The following is an 18,232-nucleotide window of genomic DNA, read 5'->3' as shown; positions in this document are numbered from 1 at the left end:
TTCACTTCTGGATTCAGCATTCCAGCCCCGGAATGCTGCTTTTAGGGGTGCCATGTCACCTTCACTTAGTCTCCACGGTTACTGTTCCAACCTCCCTTTCAGCTACAGGGGAGCGCTCCTGCGCGACAGTGGTAAACTGCTATGTTCATTTAATGGCAATATAAAACCAGCTCAGGGATGCACAGTTAAGTTTTCCAAGCCTATCTTTTCCATCTTCCTTCCTTTCCGCCTTACAAAACTGTACAGAAAGCAGGAACAGCACCCCCCACCCCCCAGCCCCGCCTTGAAGTTCCTCTGATTGTCCAGTCCTCCACGGAAAAGCTTATTATTTGTTTGTCAGAACAGAAACAAAATAAATGCCCTTAAAAGGAGACAAGCAATAGCGCGAGGAGGAGGAGGATGATGAGGGGGCAGCCTCCTCCTTACCCCGCTCCCCCGCCTGGGAAGACACCCAAGATGAGTGTCTGTAGTTTGTTCCCTCCTTGAAAGACAGCAGGGCTTGGGGAGGCTCCCTTCCCCTCCAGGCCTCCCTCTGGTGCCAGATGTAGGTACTGTGAAAAGAAGCAAGCTCCAACCCCCGGGCCTTAAAACAGGAAAAGCTTCTGAAACAGCCATTATTTGTGGCATAGTGTAGCAAAAGCAGGCAGGGGGCCAGCCGCATTCATCTTCGCCTGGTTAACAGCAGAGAATTAGAGCGACTGACGTGTTTCTTTTCCTTCCGATGGGAATGGAGGAGCCCCCTTTCACTCCACTCTTTACCTTATCTCACCTCTTCTCACTTCAGCATCTCAACCCCTTTCATCTGAAAATCCACCTCACCCTGCGGAATTAAAAAACCTATAAACCAAATCCCTCTGATGCAGGGCATGCAAAGCCCGGGCAAGTCATTAGTCTTCATTTTTCAGAAGGGTAAGAGACCAGGTGAGGAAATGTTTACCTCCTAGGGCCATAAAATGTAAGTTAAATCTTTGCTTATTCTTTATCTCATCCTGCTAGAACTGGGTTTCAGTTTCTTTTTGTTTTCTAAAAGTGCCAAAGAGCTTTTCATCAATATTAGAAAGAGTTGTTTTCATACTTCTAAGAATTGTTCGTTTGTAACCTCGAGCCTAGGAAAGTTACAGGAATCTACATTTGCTTGAGTGTTTGACATAGAAAACTGTCCTTGTTCACCCAAGTCGTAAACTGCGTGAATCATAAGAGGTTGACTTGACCCAGGACCAGGTCGTTATCAAGCCTCTGTGACATCACTGGTCTATCTCTAATTAACTCTGCCAATATAAAAACCTCTGTGGGTTCTCAAGAACCTCTCTAAAGGTATTCCTTCTTGTAAAAACAAACAAATGCAAATTAATAAGTAAATCTCTAAGACTGATTGGAAAACACAATGCAGAATCTTAATTTTCCAAATTCACCCCTAACTGCAAACCCAAACCAAGTAATCCACACGAAGGACTGACTGGCAGAATGACTCCCTTTTATCAGTAGTGTTGTGGCCAAATGGTGTGAACTCTGAGCCACTAACTAGTTGGCGTGACTTTGCCCCATAGAAGTGTGTATTTGGGAGAGGGGAGTGATGTTAAACCTGCCTGACAGGTAAGTTATATTGTTGGGCTGGGTTTGCCCTCTCCCTGGGTGAGTTGTCAAAACCAGGCCCTGGACTGGAGACAATCACACTGAAAGGAGGGGTAAGGCTGTGGCCCTTTACAACCACCCACAGGGAGGGAGGGGTCCTGGATCCGGAGGAGCCAGGTTGAAGCAGGTCTAAGATAAGCAAGATAAGGACTCAGGCTGACCTAGGTTCACCTCCTTCTCTGAGATATGAGTACAAGTTTCCTGAGGCAGAGGGGAAGGTGGGGCTGCTGCGGGAGCAGAGGCCAATGCTGGAAGATAGTCACCTTCAAGTGTGACGACCTTCTTCCACACAGATGCGGGTTAAGTCATGGAAATCAGTAAGAAGGGTTCATCCCGTGCACAATGTTTCACGGATTAAGGGCCTCCACGGTGCCTACCCCAAGGCCAGCCCAGTCCTCACAAGGCTTTGAGGATTTGGTCTCCACCCTCCTATCCATACCAACATTAGTATTTAAATGCTGCTGTAGGGTCTTCAAAAGAGGAATCCTAGGGCCAGCCCCAGCGGCCTAGCAGTTAAGATCTGTGCAGCCTGGGCTCAATTCCTGGGAGTGGACCTACACTGCTCTGTTAGCAGCCACACTGTGCTAGTGGCCCACATACTAAAAAGTAGAGGAAGATTGGCATGGATGTATGCTCAGGGTGTATCTTCCTCAGGAAAAAGAAAAGGGAGGAACCCAAGCAATTGTCTAGGATTCTGGGTACTTTCTGGCTAACAGGTAAGGGAATTCGGGGGAAGTAAAAATCAGGGGTTGGAGACCGGGGAAATCCTTACCACTGCCCCTCCCACCCATCTGGATGGGATGGTGACCTAAATCATCTTTCGGGGCTGCAGAATGAGAAGAGCCTTAGGCCCTGGAAACTCCCTCCCTCCCTCTGTAAGTGCTATTCCTCCATGCTTCGGTTTCCCTGGGGTACTCGGGGCTGCCAGGCTTAGGGCTGTTTAGGGACTGTGAGCTGTCCACCAAGAAGCATAGGGATTCCCCAGTGAGAGGGGCAAGGCAGCCCCCGGTCCCCTCGGTTACTCCCCTCCCCCAGCCCCTCCCCAGGGCGCCCACTCCTATTCCTTGTACCTCAGCTTCTGCTCTTTTGTGAAAAATTCACGGTGAAGTCCAAAGTTCGAGCCACTTCTCACTGTGACCTACTGTGCCTTTTCTTCCCATTTGTGTCAGCTGTCTCACCCCAGACCTGAACGAGTTTGATCTTGGGACACTCCAGTGCCCGGTGACATTCTGCACTAAGAAAGGTCCTTCCACTTCCTACTTGGAGTATGCATTCCTCAGTCGGCCCCACACAAAACGTGTTTTTACAACCCCACAAATGACAAACACCCGGGCATACTTACTTCTAACAGTAACCGCTCACAGCACGCTGCTAGATCCTTTCTTGTGGTCTTGCCTCTCGGTGCAGCCTTTCTAGCGTTCTGCCTCTCCACAGCTCCAGAGCTCCACTTCTAAAGACACAGTGGTTTCTTTCGTCTCAGACTAACTCAAGGATAAGCACCTGCACTTTATTACTTTTCTTTCCCTCCTCTTCAGGGCCCCTAACACATAGGCAACTTTGTCTGTAAATTGTTGATAACTGATTCGCGAACAGGCAGTGGGGCAGGAGCCTCTGGCCTAGGGTGACATGGAATCCTCAGGAGCACAGGCCCTGGAGACGTCACCCCGGCCCAAATCCCAGCTCTGCTTATGGCTGCAGAAGTGTGGGCCAATTACTTATCCTCTATGTGCCTCAGTTTCCTCATCACACATGGAATAATAATAATAATAATAATAATAATAGTAACCGCTCCATTGGGCTGTTATGAGGATTAAATTTGTTAATATTTGTTAAATACTTAGAACAGTGCCTGGCATATAAGCAGCAGTATAAAAGTGTTGAGTAAATTGGTCTTCTTTTTTTTTTTGAGGGAGATTAGCCCCGAGCTAATATCTGCCGCCAATCCTCCTCTTTTTTGCTGAGGAAGACTGGCCCTGAGCTAACATCCATGCCCATCTTCCTCTACTTTACACGTGGGATGCCTGCCACAGCACAGCTTAGACAAGTGGTGCATAGGTCCACACCAGGGATCTGAACTGACGAACCCTGGGCCACCAAAGCGGGACGTGAGAACTTAACCGCTGCACCACAGAGCTGGCCCCTAAATTTGTCTTTTTAATTCTAGACTTCTCAGAGGATTAGAAATACCATTGCTTGGTATTACCATGAGGGCCTAAATTTGACCACATTTTGGTCTGGTTCAGCCTTTCCCCTCAGCAGAGAGGCCAATCCTGGTTACACATCAGAATCACCTGGGGAGTTCGTGTCTGTTTAAGCACAGATTCTAGGAATTCACTGGTTCATTCATTCAACAACGAGCTGAGCACATATTACATGGTGTGATGATCAGGAGAACAGAGAAGGTAGTGAGACAGACAGGTAACTCCTCTCAGTGAACTTACACCCTAGTGAGGGAGACAGACCAGGGGTCAGCATGCTTTTTCTGTAAATGACCAGATAGTAAACATTTTAGGCTTTGAAGGCCATAAAGTCTCTGTGCAACCATTCAGTTGTGCTCTTGCAGCAGGAAAGCAGCCACAGACACTCTGTAAATGACGGGCGTGGCTATGTTCCAACAGAACTTTATTTATGGACACTGAAATTTGAATTTCCTGTAATTTTCACATGGGACAAAATAAGATTCTTCTTTTTTTTTTTTTGAGAAAGATTAACCCTGTCTGCCACCAATCCTCCTCTTTTTGCTGAGGAAGAGTGGCCCTGAGCTAAGATCCGTGCCCATCTTCCTCTATTTTATATGTGGAATGCCTGCCACAGCATGGCTTGATAAGCAGTGCACATATCCGCGCCTGAGATCTGAACCAGCGAACCCTGGGCCCCTGAAGCAGAGCACTCGAACTCAACTGCTACGCCAAGGGGCCTGCCCCCTTCTTTTCACTTTTTTTCAACCATTTAAAAATGTAAAAACCATTCTTAGCTCAAAGGCCTTACAAAAACAGGTGGTAGGCCAGAGCAGTCCCTGAGATGGACAATAAACAAGTGAACAAGTACAAAATATCATTTCAAACAGAGAGGTGGGCTATGAAGAAAAGGAAACAGGATGAAATATGCTAGAGAGTGTGGGTGTCTGTGGGTAACACTGATGGGGAAGTCAAGGAAGGTTCTCTGAGGAGATAACATTTAAGTTGAGACCTAAATGATATGAACTGTCATGCAAAGCCTGGAAGGAAAGTGTTTAGAAGCTCAGAGATAAAGGCAGAGCGGTAGGTGAAAACCAGAGCCTGTGGGCCACGGTAAGGAGGTGTCCAGGGAACCGCAAGTTTGAAAGCAGAGAAGCTGTGAGGTTGGGCCTGGGAAATTTTACTTCTAAGGGGAAAGTAAAAACCAGGGGTTCTCATGTGATTCTAATGCACAACCAAGTTGAAAACTCTTATAGCATCCTAATAATTTCCCCTCAGAGGTTTGACTCTGGATCTTCAGTCTAGAAACTTCTTGAGGGGGTATTTCCAAAGGCCTTCTTTCCCCTACCACAGAGTCTGCAGTAAAGGCTTCTAGCTGGGTCCTGCTCTCACAGTCCCATGTCCTCCCCATTTCATGAATGAAGAATGGATTGAGACATTCTGAACCACACAGAAAGCCAAGGTTCCTCCATCACGGGAGTGATAGGCACCCACCTGGTTCGGGGAAACTTGTAAACTTTCACAGGAGCTAATTCAAGTGTGGATTCCTTGGAAATAAGACTCCATCTGGGGGCTGGCTATACTATGTATTGGGGAGATTTGGGGAGAAAAAGCAGAAAAAAGAGAAGATTGGCAAGTTTTTAGCTCAGCTGCCAATCTTTAAAAAAAAAAAAGAATCCATCTGACTTTTTAAAGACTGGCACCTGAGCTAACATCTGTTGCCGATCTTCTTTTTTTCTTCTTCTTCTCCCGAAAGTCCCCCAGTACATAGTTGTATACTCTAGTTGCAGGCCCTTGCGGTTGTACCATGTGGGATGCCGCCCTACCATGGCCCAACAAGTGGTGCCATGTTTGTGCCCAAGATCCGAACCGGGGAAACCCTGAGGCACGAAAGTGGGCCAGGTGAACCCAACCACTCAGCCACAAGGCCAGCCCTTATCTGGCTTTTTACCATATTTATTAAATTTACTTAGTTACTCTCCAGTATAATCCTGCCATCTACTAAAAGTTATGATATAGCCAAAAGCTATTCATTATGTTTATAGACTATCTCCTCAGTAAAAATTATCCAAGATCTAATTATTATCTGAGAATTTGAGCTTTGATTAAATATACAGACTTTTTTCCTCCAGGATGATTCTCTGAAACTCAGTAAGGTCAGAATTTCATTTAAAGCCTGAACTACATCTGGCTATTATGACACAAAGAGAAACAGTATCAGCCTGGAAATCTGAGATCTGGGTCTGGTCCCTGCCCTACCCTACTGGATTCTAAGCAAGTCTAAGCTTTTCTGGGCCTCATTTTCCTCATGAGTATTAACATTCTGATAGCGTTTACAATTTTGTATACAATTAACATGCATTATTTTGTGACTTAAAAGTCAAAACCTTACACGAAAAAATTAATAAAATCAGAGAGTTGGGCTAAATCATTTTGTCCATATATATATATTCTCTAAAGTGCAATTAGATTCGAATACAGATTGTAATGCCTTTATCATATCCACACCTTCTCTCTTTTGTGGGTTTTCTTTCCTGAAATCTTTCTTTTAGTAAATGATTCTCTGGCTTTCCCTATGGGGTTTTCCCTTAGGACACTAACATGCACTCATTTGCAAGGATTTCTGAAAACCCTGTTTGTTGATCATCGTTCTCTTCTCTTTGTAGTCTCCACACCACCTAACATGCTAAGCACCTAACAAAGGTAGATGTTCAATAAATACCTGTTGAACATTTTTGGACACATTTTCAGGAGGTAGCAATGGGTGCTTTGGGGTGAGGGAATACAGATTACTTCGATTTTCTTCCTTCTACGTTTCCAGAATTGCTACATTTAGAACAAAGCAAACCCCTACCCAAAGCCTCCTCTAGTATGGAGGGCATCCTTGCTCCTAAGGTTGGTCCACTTCCCCTGCACAGTCCCAACGGCAGAAGATGCTCCATTAATGTTCCTTCTCGTCCCTTTCTTTGGAAGTCGAGCGCATCCTCGATCGGGAAGAAATACTCTTAAGGCAGTCAGGTTGTCCCTTCTGGAAAATGAAGACGAAAACATCCCGTAGGAAGAGGAAATGCCCGCAGGACCCCTACCGCTACACCCCACGCCCGTGCCGCACTCCTCTGACACCTGGAACCCCAGCCTCAAGCCCAGCCAGTTGCGCCACGCGGGACCGAGATGCCCCAGGCCGGCGCCGCCTCATGCCCAGCCTTCTGCGCGTGCGCCCCCGCCCCGCCGCGCTCCCCCCGCCCCCCGGGCGGCTCTCAAGACTGTGAACCCCTAAGCAGCCGGCGAGGGAACCTGCACCTTTTCCCCCCCTAGCGGAGGACACTGGAACAACAGGGCTCGGGAGAAGTTTTGACGGGTAGGGGTCCAGGCACCGCGGAGGGTTGAGCTGGAGAGGAGCTTTGACATCTTCTGGGACCTGACGTCGTTTTGCGGCACCTCCCTTCTTTTCCGTGGCTTCATTTCCAGTTCAGAACAAGGAAAAAGGCAAGGCGCCACCCTCGAGCTCCTAATATGTGCTAGGCCCTTTACATGTACGTGGACGTATTATCTCATTAAAATCTTCCCAACATCTTCATTGGGTTACTAGTCTTATTTACAGAGGAAACTGAGGCCCTGAAGGGGTGACTTGCCCAGGGTAACACAGCTAACTAGTGACCAGACTGGACCCAGGTCTGCCTGTGTGCTCCAATGGTTGATTGCAGCCCTGACGTGTTGGGGCTGGGGCCCTGGACATGGAGAAAGCACAGCTGCTTCTCTCAAGCCGAGACGGCTCTGCAAGAATGCCCAGAACAGTTCCCAAGGTCATTTTTAAAGCTTAGCTGGTTAGGCAGGAAATCTGTTCAGGCTAGTCCATGTGTCTGGTGTGTCAGGCAGGAACCCAGCTACAGCCTCAGAGCTGAAGAAGCTAGGGCAAGACCTTCCCGGGTATCTGAAAACACAGCCCGTCTCCAGGATTGGGGGTAGGAGGGGAGAAAGGATCTGGGGGAGTTGAAGTGGAAATCCTCACTGAAGAGGCAATCAGGGACATTGTAGGTTAATGTCAGCTCCTACAATTCCTGTGGGATTGTTCAGAGATGAGAGAAGCGGTTTCTAGAACACCCATCTGGTGACCAGACTTTTAGATGAGACATACTATCCAAAGGATGCCACAGTCTCCTTTAGCCTTTCAAGAGACAGAAGTGGGTGGTGGGTGTAAGAACTCGTATAATGAGGCAGAGGCTGCTGGCCTTTGACCTGGAGGAAGGCGAACACTAAGCCAACCGGAGTGGGTAGGCAGAGACGTCAGTGAAGCAGCAGAGTATCAGGGCCACAGGGAGAGCCCAGGAGCCGAGTCAGGTCAAGCAGGATATTTAAAGCCAGCCTGCCTTGGGGAGCGTTCCCTAAAAACTCTACTGGCACAGGAAGCAGGGCCCCAGTGACACCCAGGGTTTCAAAGACTCCATGTGAAGGCATCAGATGATGGTGCAAGCAGAGTTTCTGACCTGGCAGGAATGGTGGGTCTTTGGGGATGGTAAGGAGAACCTACCCACCACCCACCTCAACCCAAACATCATCAGATAGCTGCTGACGTTAAATTTTTAAAAGGGAACGGAACTGGAGCTGGCCAGGTGGTGCAGCGGTTAAGTTCACGCGCTACACTTCGGCAGCCCGGGGTTTGCTGGTTTGAATTCTACACAACACTCAGGCCGTGCTGTGGGGGCGTCCCACATGCAAAATAGAGGGAAACTGGTACAGATGTTAGCTCAGGGTCAGTCTTCCTCAGCAAAAAGAGGATTGGCAGCAGATGTTAGGTCAGGGCTAACCTTTCTCAAAAACAAAACAAAACAAAACATGGGTGAGCCCTGTGGTTAAGTTCACGCACTCTGCTTTGGCGGCCCAGGGTTTCGCCAGTTCGAATCCTGGGCGCGGACACAGCACTGCTCGTTAAGCCATGCTGACGCGGCATCCCACATGCCACAACTAGAAGGACTCACAACTAAAAATACACAACTATGTACCAGGGGGCTTTGGGAGAAAAAGGAAAAATAAAATCTTTAAAAAAAAAACAAAAAAACAAAAAGCCCAAATGAAAAACAAGAGGAGGCCTCCAAAGAGAAAAATGAGGAAAAGCAAACTGAACCTCCAAGGAAACTGAGGATGAAACTGTAGAAATGTCCAAATTGACTGGGGAAGAAAACTGCCAAATTGCCTGGGGGACTTCTGCCCATAAATCTGGAGGCAGCCCACAAACAGCGGCCCTCACTTCCTCACAGGGCAACTTTGGGAGAGACCAGAAACTAAAGGCAGACCCATGAAATACTTGAGAAGACCTAATATGAGAGGTAATGTGATTTCCACAAGGAAAGGTGGTATCTGATGTCCCAGAGGTGTGAGATGGAGTCTGGGCTCCAGTCAAGCTGACCTGGGTTGGAATCCTAACTTTGCCTCTTAAGAACTGTATGACCTTGGGAAACTCATTAACCTATTCAAACCTCAGTCTTCCCATCTGAAAAGTGGAGACAAAAAGAGACCTACTTTACAGGGCTGTTTTAAGGGTGCTACGCATATGGGATGCTAGGATTAGTGGGCACTTCTTTGAATGAAATCTGAAGTTCAACCCATTTTAAAAGATCAGTTTGGCAGGGACAAGTAGATAAAAATGGTAGATAACACTTATTTATATAAAGCAGTCTTTAGGGAAAAGTAATCCAATTGTATTTAAAATTAGCAAGCTATCTTTCCCACCTTCACTCGCAAAGCACTGTCTCAGCTTGCCTTGGCCTGCAGAGAACTTTGTACTCTATCATTTTCTTGCTCACATTTAGTCTCCTTGACCAGATTATAAACTGCTCAAATAAACACTGTCACCAAACTATCCATTACATTCCAGATCTTGGGTCACCATCAACAGGTCCAAGGTGGCCATCAAAGGTGCCAATATAAAGGAAGCCAGCACCAGGGCGTGGAAACCAATGGTCAACCTAATTGTCCCCTTGCCCAGAGTCGTGGTCTGGCTGCAGTTGGGATAATGTCTGTGGTTTTGGCTGCTTGCACCTCAAGACTAACATCAGGAAACTGCGGAGAAGCAGCTCAAATTTTCAAGTAGGTAGAAGTGTTTTCCTGAGAACAGGATGCAAACATGGGGATTCTGGAGTTCGGCAAGGTGAAGACAGAGGAAGGCTACATCTAATGCACAAAGCCTTTATGACATGGCATTGCCACGGGCTTGTTCCTCCAAGCCAGAACATGAAAACAAGCAGGCAGCCTCCTTGAAAACAGGCTTAAGACAAAATCCTACTTGGAAAACCAAAAGGCAGGAAACAGGAATGGGATGAAAATTATCAGGTAGGTGCAGTAAACTTGACCACCACATTGACTGGTGAGCACATCCAAGCCAGAATAGAATCCCGGGCAACTGCTGCCACTTAGGCTTTTCAAACAGTTAAGTGGCTCAGTGAAGCAGAACCCCTCCTCACCCCCAAATCCCTCCATTTCCTGTTAGGAAGAGCCAGGTGGCACTGACAGGCTGGTACTCCCTCCAGCTCCCCTCATCCCTCCCTCTCTGTCCCAGACAATAGCAGCGGTGTTGAGGGCAGAGATGGAGACGCGGATAAGCATATATGAAAGAAGGGAAAGGAAGAGTGGGTTACGCACTCTGAAGTGAGGAGACATGATGTTGAACATTCAAGAAACCAAGATGGAAACATGTCTTGATCTGGGTGGTGACTGCGTGGGGGCATACTTACGTAAAAATTCACTCAGCCACACACTTAAGATCTGTGCATTTTACTTATATAATCTACACCTCCACTAAAAACCAAACCAAACCACCACCAGCAACAAGCTCCCTCTGTTTGCTATCCTTTATTAAAGGGTCCCACATCCTCATGGGAGCCCAGCCAAACCAGAAACCAGACAGGTCCCCCAAATATAGCAGGAGGCCTGGAAGGGGAGGGGAATGACTTATGATCCCACCACACCTCCCTGGAAACAGAAACCCACCACAGACAGACAGACAGACAGGGGCCAGGGAAGAGAACTCACCTCACTCTAGGTTCTCTCCCCTTTGCCCCCACTTGAAAAGAAAGTCAAACACTGGCTACGCAGCCCCCCCAGCCCCCCACCCCACCCATAGCAGCGTTTGTGGGGACCCCCCCTCTGCAAGGGGCGGCCCCGAGGCAGCTTCCCATCTCTCTTCCTTCACTTTGGTTTGCTCCTGGCAACTCCGTGCCCTCTTCCTTCCTCCAGCCTCCGGCCCAGTCACTCCCACATCTTCTATCACCTACTCGGACCTTCTCTCTCATCTCTAGGGCCTCCCTGCCCCAGGGCTCCTGGGGAAGCAGCATCTCCGGCGGCTTCACTCCTCCCAGCAAGGGGCCTGCCAGGCCCTCTGCCCAGGGTGTGGGATTCACACAGCCGCCCCACTCTCCTTGAGGTCAGGGGCCGAGCGCTGCCGTCTCATTCGCGGGGGAGTAGTGTATGGGGGGTAGCGGGGCCCTGGGGGCCGCTGCGCTGGGTACGGTTGGGGCTGCTGGGGATAATAGTTGTGCTTTTTGGGTTGGAAGTGCTGGGCTTCGGGCTGCGTGGAACCCCCTCCCCGGGATCGGCCCCCTCCGTCCAGGGAGTTCCTGCGGGGACGGTGGGACCTGCGGGGACTTGGGGGCCTGCGGGCAGGGGTGGCCGGAGGGGGGGTGGCCTCCTCAGGGGGTTGGGGTGGAGCTGGGGCCTCCCCGCCCCCCATCCCTGGCCAGGACTCCCGGTGCTGGGGGTTGCTCTTGAAGGGGAAGCGCAGCTTGCAGTCGTGAGGGGGCACAAAGCGGGCTGGGGGCCTGCGCAGCCCCCCGCCGCGGCCCCCAGCGCCCTGCAGTCCCTGGAGCCGCAACTGCTCCTGCTTGAGCCAGCGAAGGCGGCCACGACGGAAGGCAGGGTCCTCCTCCATCAGCCGTGACACCCGCTCCCAGCTCGACAGGGGTGGCGAGGGGGGCCGGGCTGAGGGCGTGCGGTCACTGGGGGCCTCCTCCTCTCCTGCCTCGGACCCTTGGGGCGTGGCCCAGGTGGCATCACTGGCTTCTTCATTCTCATCCTCATGATCCTGGGAGGGAGAGGGGTGAGAGAAAAGGAGAAGAGACATGAGGAGAGCAGAGTCCTGAGCACGCGCGGATCCAGAAGTCAGAAGCGGCTGGATGTCAAGGGACCCCCAGAGGGGCCTGGAGATAAGGAAGCTAGAACAGCGGTTTAGGAGCACAGGCTCAGGAGCCAGGTGCTCTGGGCTCCATCCTGGTCTGCCACTTCCCGTCTGTGTGGTCTGGACCTCTGGCTTGTAACCTCTCTGTGCCTCAGTCTCCTCATGTGTAAGATGATGTCAATAATAAAGGTACCTCCTGCACAGGGTGGTTGTAAGAATTACATGAACTAAACCATGTAAAGTATTTAGAACAGTGCCCGGCGCATAGTAGGCACTCAGTAAACGACGCTGAATAAATGACGTGCCCTGGGGATACAGCAGTCAACAAAGAGGGAAGAAAAATACCTGCATTATTTCAGTGGGGTGAGACAGCTGATAAATGAGTAAGAAAAATACATAGTATGGTACATATATTATACTTCAATAACAAGTTAAATATGAGTGTATATATTTATATTACTTAATATACATTATTCATATTACATGTAAGTGTATATATTTTATATATATATAGGATATATTATATAACACAATTCACATAAATATATGCATTCAGATGGAGAAGAACAGAGCAAGGAAGAAGAATACGAGGCTGGGGTGAAGGTGGCTGCAATGAATGGATACAAAGGGACTCACCAAGAAGTTATCATTGTAGGAAACACCTGAAGGAAGTGAGGCTATGAGGCTATCAGGGGGAAAAGCACTCTAGGCAGCGGGACCAGCAGGTGCAAAGGCCCCGAGGCAGGAACTTGCCCAGGAAGTTGAAGAACAGCAAGGGCTGGAGTGGAAAGAGCGAGGGGAGCTGCATTGGGAGGTAAGCCCTCAATAACCATGAGGTGGTGTTGTGAAGGCAGACAGTCGTCCCCCAGTAGAAGGCAAGGTGCAACAGAGCAGAAATTTTGTCTGTTGTAAGTAACCCCAGTGGCCAGCACAATACCTGGCACACAGTAGGCATTCAAATATTTACTTGTTGAGTGAATACATGCAAAACAGACATCGGCGATAACAGTGCCACTTGCAGGGTTACTGCGAGGATGAAATGAGGTGATGCAGGAGAAGCGCTCAGCACAGAGGCTACCACAGAGCCAACAGTCACCCCTGGGAGAAGGGTGGTTATAAGAGTGTACATGTGAGTGAACAGTCATCAAGCAGGGACTTAAGAATTGTGCACTTTAGGGGCTGGCCCGGTGGCACAGCAGTTAAGTGTACACATTCCACTTCCGCGGCCCGGGATTCGCCGGTTAGGATCCCGGGTGCAGACATGGCACCCCTTGGCAAAAGCCATGCTGTGGTAGGCGTCCCACGTATACAGTAGAGGAAGATTGGCACGGATGTTAGCTCAGGGCCAGTCTTCCTCAGCAAAAAAGAGGAGGACTGGCGGTAGTTAGCTCAGGGCTAATCTTCCTCAAAAAAAACAATTGTGCACTTTCTATCAGTGGTGCTCAAACTTTACTGTACTTCAGAAACAGCTGGTACTTCTTATAAACACAGATTCATCCCCAAAGACACTGTTCAATAGGCCTGGGGAACCCAGGAATCTGCATTTTCAGCTGGTGCCCTGGTGATTCACAAACTAAACTACCCTGAGAAAAGCTGTGTTATAGCTCAACACAATTTTTTAAAGGAATGGGGGAGGAGGTTGGAATCTGCAGCGGGAGGTTGATTCCTAAAGAGAAGAACTGAAGGAGGGAAGAGCGAGGAAGCTGGGGCCAGGGCCCTCCCTACCTGGGTCAGCGGGATGACCCTCTCCATGCGGAGCATGCGGTCCCTCAGGGCCTGCAGCTCGCGGTCCTTGCTGCTGTTCTGCAGCTTCACCTCCTGCAGAATCCCCGTCAGCTTGTCGATGTGAGCCCGGAGGTCCTCCACTTCCGCCCCTCGGGCTCCCTCCTCGCCACCACCACTTCCACTTCCACTGCCTTCCTCTTCGCCCACCGTGTCCCAGACATCCCGGGCCACGGCCCTCCAGGCATCTCCGGGCCCCTCCGGCTTGCCATAGGTGCGACACAGCTCCCGCATCTTGAGGGCGGCCAGGGCCTCGATCTCGGCCCGCCCGTGGCGGAAGTCGGCCAGGGCCACCTCATAGCAGATCTCCTTTACTGCCTGCATCTTCAGGTCAGCCATGGTGGCCCAGCGTGGGTCTTTGCCCTGCAGCCGCCGACGCTGGGGGATCTGATACACCCGGCGAGGGGCCCTGCGCTTGCCACTGCTGGGCAGGCCGCAGCGCTTGACGATGGTCTGGACCGTGGTGGGGGGCAATTGCTCCCGCAAGGACGAGATGAGCCGCCAGCTCTCTTCACAGGAGCGCTTGTCGGAGTCGTCCCCGCTGTCAGAGTCCGCATACTGAGGCCAGAGAGACAGAGAGGACACGGAGAAGGTAAGGATATCCCAGAATCCACAGGTCCCAACGACACCAGAAACAACCGTCAGAACTGCGCACCCTTGGGTGGACTGCTCAACCTCTGCTCGTCTACACAACGGAAATAACAGCAGCATCTCCCTCACAGATACATGTGGAGGATTAACGTCCGCCGAGTGTGTGGATCAGTGGCTGGCACAGAGAGTGATGGGTAAACATTAGCTGTAGCTGGATCAAGTCTAGCTTTTGTGTATCCATTATCATTGCTCAGGATGAGGGTAAGGATTTAAAAGTAAGTCCACTTACAGAACAATCTTAAGTAAACAATAATATAGGTGGCACTTGGATACAGTAAAATGCATAAAGCTAGCAAAGGATCAACGGGAGTCTGGGAAGCCCTGGTCAACCGGGAGGAAGTGTAGTTCGCTACATACAGTTTCCTCCCCGAGCCACATTTCTCTCCTAACTGTCTCCTCCCAGAACCCACCTCTACCCCTCATCCCCATGCCCACTCCCCACTCTGGCTCAGACAGCGTAAACCAAAAGCAGAGTTAGGCTGCAGCACTACCGGCCTTGCTGCTCATGTGCCCGCCAGCCCATCTCCCACCTCTGCGTGGCCCCCGGCCAACCCCTCACCAGTCGCTGCTGCTCCAGGAGCAGATCAGCCTCCTCCTTTTCTTTCCGGTACTGATTCTCCAGATCCTGCAACCTAGGATCGGATAGGGAGGGAAGGAAGAGCTGTGTGGGGTTCTGGAGCCACCTCAGTGGGATGTCTGACAGTAGGAGGGTGCTAGTGACTGGGGGGCCTGGGAGGGACGGCCAAGAGGGCCCGGGTGGTGAACACCTCTCTTCATACCTCTTCTCCATCTCCAGCTTGATGTCAATGCCTTGCTGCTCCAGCAGTTCCTTCTGGGCAAAGTTCCAGTCGACGGGCTCAGAAGGCGGTCCTGGGGGTGGGGGGACCCCTCGCTCCCGTTCCAGCCGTGCCTGCTCCGGGTGATTGAAGCGGAAAACGTGGTTCTTGCCCATCACAATCCTATTCCCTGGAGATGGGAGGAGGGAAAAGTGGACTCGCTCCCCCATAGCAGCAAACCCATCCCCATGACCAAGGCGTACAGGGCCTTGCCCACAAGTGCCAGAGGCCCCGATACCATCTCTCCCATCACCCCAAGTCTGAGGGCAGTCAGAGCTGAGGCTCCCCCACTGACCCCAGGAACTACCCCATCCCTGACAGCCAGAGGGAAGTGGGGAAGCTTTGCAGCCTCTTCCTGTTTCCCTGGGCAGCAAGAGAAACAAGAACCTGACTCCTTCATCTTCACTTCCCACTTCCTTCTTCATACTCCCATGCTGTTTCCTATTTATTGCTGGGTCCTGCCCCAGGATTCCCCGAGAAAGCTCTGCCCCAGGACTTCCTACATACAGCCATGTCCCAGAACCCTCACTTTGCACCCTTCCTCTACCTGACTTCAGCACCAGTGGCTCGGTCACAAGCTTCCCATTGACATAGGTCTCGGCTCCTTCACAAGGCTCCAGGGTGACCACCACTGAGCAGAGGGAGACAGAAAGGGGAGCGATTAGACCTTGGGGGAAGGGGGATTATGGTCACAGATTCCCATCTTGCATTACCCCCCAAAAACAGACATGCAGCCCCAGTCCCACCCCCCAGTACCTGTCGGGGTGCCATGGCCCCTCTGGTGGCAGGCAGCACAGGAAGGAAGAGCAGAAGGAGGGTTAGAGCCCCGGCTACAATAGGAGCCTCTGCAGGGACTCCCTACTCGCCCCCGACCACCCTTCCCAGGAGGGGCTTAGCAAATCAGTAATTCTCAGAGGGCTTCCTTTCTCCTGTCCAACGGGTCAGCAGGCCCTGTCAGATGTCCATTCCTTCCTTTCCCACTAACATTATCCCTGCCCAGGCCTGCATTTCTCCAGCAGGCTCCTAGCCCACTTCTGTCCAACGCATCTTGCAAGCTGCCACCTGACTGATTAATCTTCTCAAGCCACAGCAACAGATCACTGTCTCCACAGGACAAGACAAAGTTAACCCAATTCAAGCATCTACCAAGGTGCTCCTCTGGCTTGTGTACAAATCGTAGAGCCTGTTGCTCGCTGGGACACCAAGATACACAAGGCAGCTCCCTGCTTGCAAGGAGTGGTGCCCCTTTGTCACAGAGGGACCCCTGTATCCAAAAAGTTCTGCGACTCCTTAGCTGAGGACTCTGAGGAAGTCACCCAACTTCTGTGAGCTTCTACAAAATGGGATATTGAAGGCTTTCTTTACAGAATGGTTGAAAGGCTCAAATAAAGAAATATGCAAAAGGGAGTTATTATTTATACGAAAAGTAATAAAGAAACCAGCATGAATTGTAACATAAGGAAAAGATGGGACTACTGACGCTGTGGGAGTACAAAGCAAGCAGAGACGGACTCAGCTTAGGGGCAGAGGACTGGAAATGAGTACGGGAAAGTGGTAACTTCCGAGTCAATGCCTGAAGGGATCCTCAGATTTCAAGGGGCAGAAATGATGGAGAAGAGAAAGAAGACAGACAGAGGTTAGGCATCACTGTGTGTCCAGGACAGAAACGGAAGAACGTGGCAGACAAGAGGACAGGGTGGCTGTAATGGGTCCCAGTCTATACCCATCCTTATTTTCCACCATACCCCCAAATTCCTTTGTTCATTCCACAAATATATCGCACCCCCCTACTATATGCCAGGCACTATTTTAGGTCCTGGAAATACAGTGGGGACAAAACCCAAAACCCCTGCTCTCATAGAGCTCACCTCCAGCTGGTAAGGCAAACAATAAACAAGTAAATCAGCAGGTAATCTAAAGTCAGGGGGACAGGTGTCATGGAGGGAAATGGGGCCAGGCGAGGGGATGATTTGCTCCAGCCTGGCCAGGGCAGCCTTCTCCATGTCCACGAGCCCACAGGATCTGCACTCAGAGCACAGCCCTGGCGCCTGCCATGCTGCATTCCCGTCCCGTCCTGCCATCTTCCAGCTGTGCGGTCTTGGGCGAATTCCCTATCCTTGAGAGCCCCAGTTCCCCTGCCCATGGGCTGCGTGAGAAAACGCAAGGCACAAAGCAGATGGTCAGTAAGTAATAACTATTACTCCACGTCCACAGCTTTGTCCATGCTGCCCGCCTCCTCTCTGCCTGCCTTTGGTTGACTCTTAAATCCGCCATAAGAACAGAGGCCCAAACCTTTATAAAAGCCCCCTCCCTTCGGGGCACAGGATCATTGGCTGTTTTTACTGCGAGGTAACCACTTAGTGCCTGTCTGTCATGTCCCCAACATACGCTGAGCTCCCGAGGGTGGGCTCGCTCCACAGGCCTTGTATGGTTTTGGTGTCACCCCAGCACATGGCTTGAGGTAACCGCAGAACAGGAACTCAGCAATAACTCAGTGGGCTGAACTGATTCAACGGCTTGCAGCCCGCAATGCCGGAAGCGTCTGCTGCCACTGGGGACTTCAACCAGACCAGAATGACTGCGTTACCCTGCCGACCCTGAACCAATTGACAGCCCAATGAGCGTGTCTTAAACCTGAGCTGTAAGCCACATGATAGTGTCCTTCTTATTTTTAAGGATGTGCTGGCCACACCCCATCTCCTAGTCCCCTGAAGGCGTCACGCGAGGCGCTCCTTCCAGGTCTCTGAGGCCCACTACGCAGGCCCAAGCTGATGGAGGGCTCAGGGGTAACATGTCTTGCTCCCTCCCCAACTTGTCTCCCAGAGCTCAACTTCGCTTGGGCTTAATTGAACCCAAATCACTCCACTTTTAGAAAATGACTGAACCAGAAGGAAATGGTGACCTCAAAACACAGCCTGAACTGCATGAGTATCGTTCTGATCCGTCAGACAGGCTACCACTTTCACCCTTAGGGCTCGGGATGCCTG

The 18,232-nt window shown here is 50.6% G+C and overlaps 1 protein-coding gene across 7 annotated transcripts in view; it reads right to left on the bottom strand.

Moving 5' to 3' along the window:
• Positions 1–10,640: 10,640 nt before the first annotated feature.
• KIF1C (kinesin family member 1C) overlaps positions 10,641–18,232 on the bottom strand; it is a 22,416-nt gene continuing 14,824 nt past the window's right edge. For all 7 annotated transcript variants that reach the window (XM_014832640.3, XM_014832638.3, XM_014832639.3 and 4 more), the window contains 5 exons: positions 15,793–15,876; positions 15,189–15,375; positions 14,969–15,041; positions 13,702–14,316; positions 10,641–11,883 (listed from right to left, as the gene is read on the bottom strand). In XM_014832640.3, the coding sequence (XP_014688126.1) occupies positions 11,200–11,883; positions 13,702–14,316; positions 14,969–15,041; positions 15,189–15,375; positions 15,793–15,876 (1,643 nt within the window). In that variant the 3' untranslated portion in view covers positions 10,641–11,199. The remainder of the gene's footprint in view (positions 11,884–13,701; positions 14,317–14,968; positions 15,042–15,188; positions 15,376–15,792; positions 15,877–18,232) is intronic.

The sequence above is a fragment of the Equus asinus genome, chromosome 13 (genome assembly GCF_041296235.1).
Source record: "Equus asinus isolate D_3611 breed Donkey chromosome 13, EquAss-T2T_v2, whole genome shotgun sequence".
Taxonomy (NCBI): Eukaryota; Metazoa; Chordata; class Mammalia; order Perissodactyla; family Equidae; genus Equus; species Equus asinus.
The sequence above is the reverse complement of the archived record's forward strand: the minus strand, read 5'-3'. Positions and strand labels throughout refer to the sequence as shown.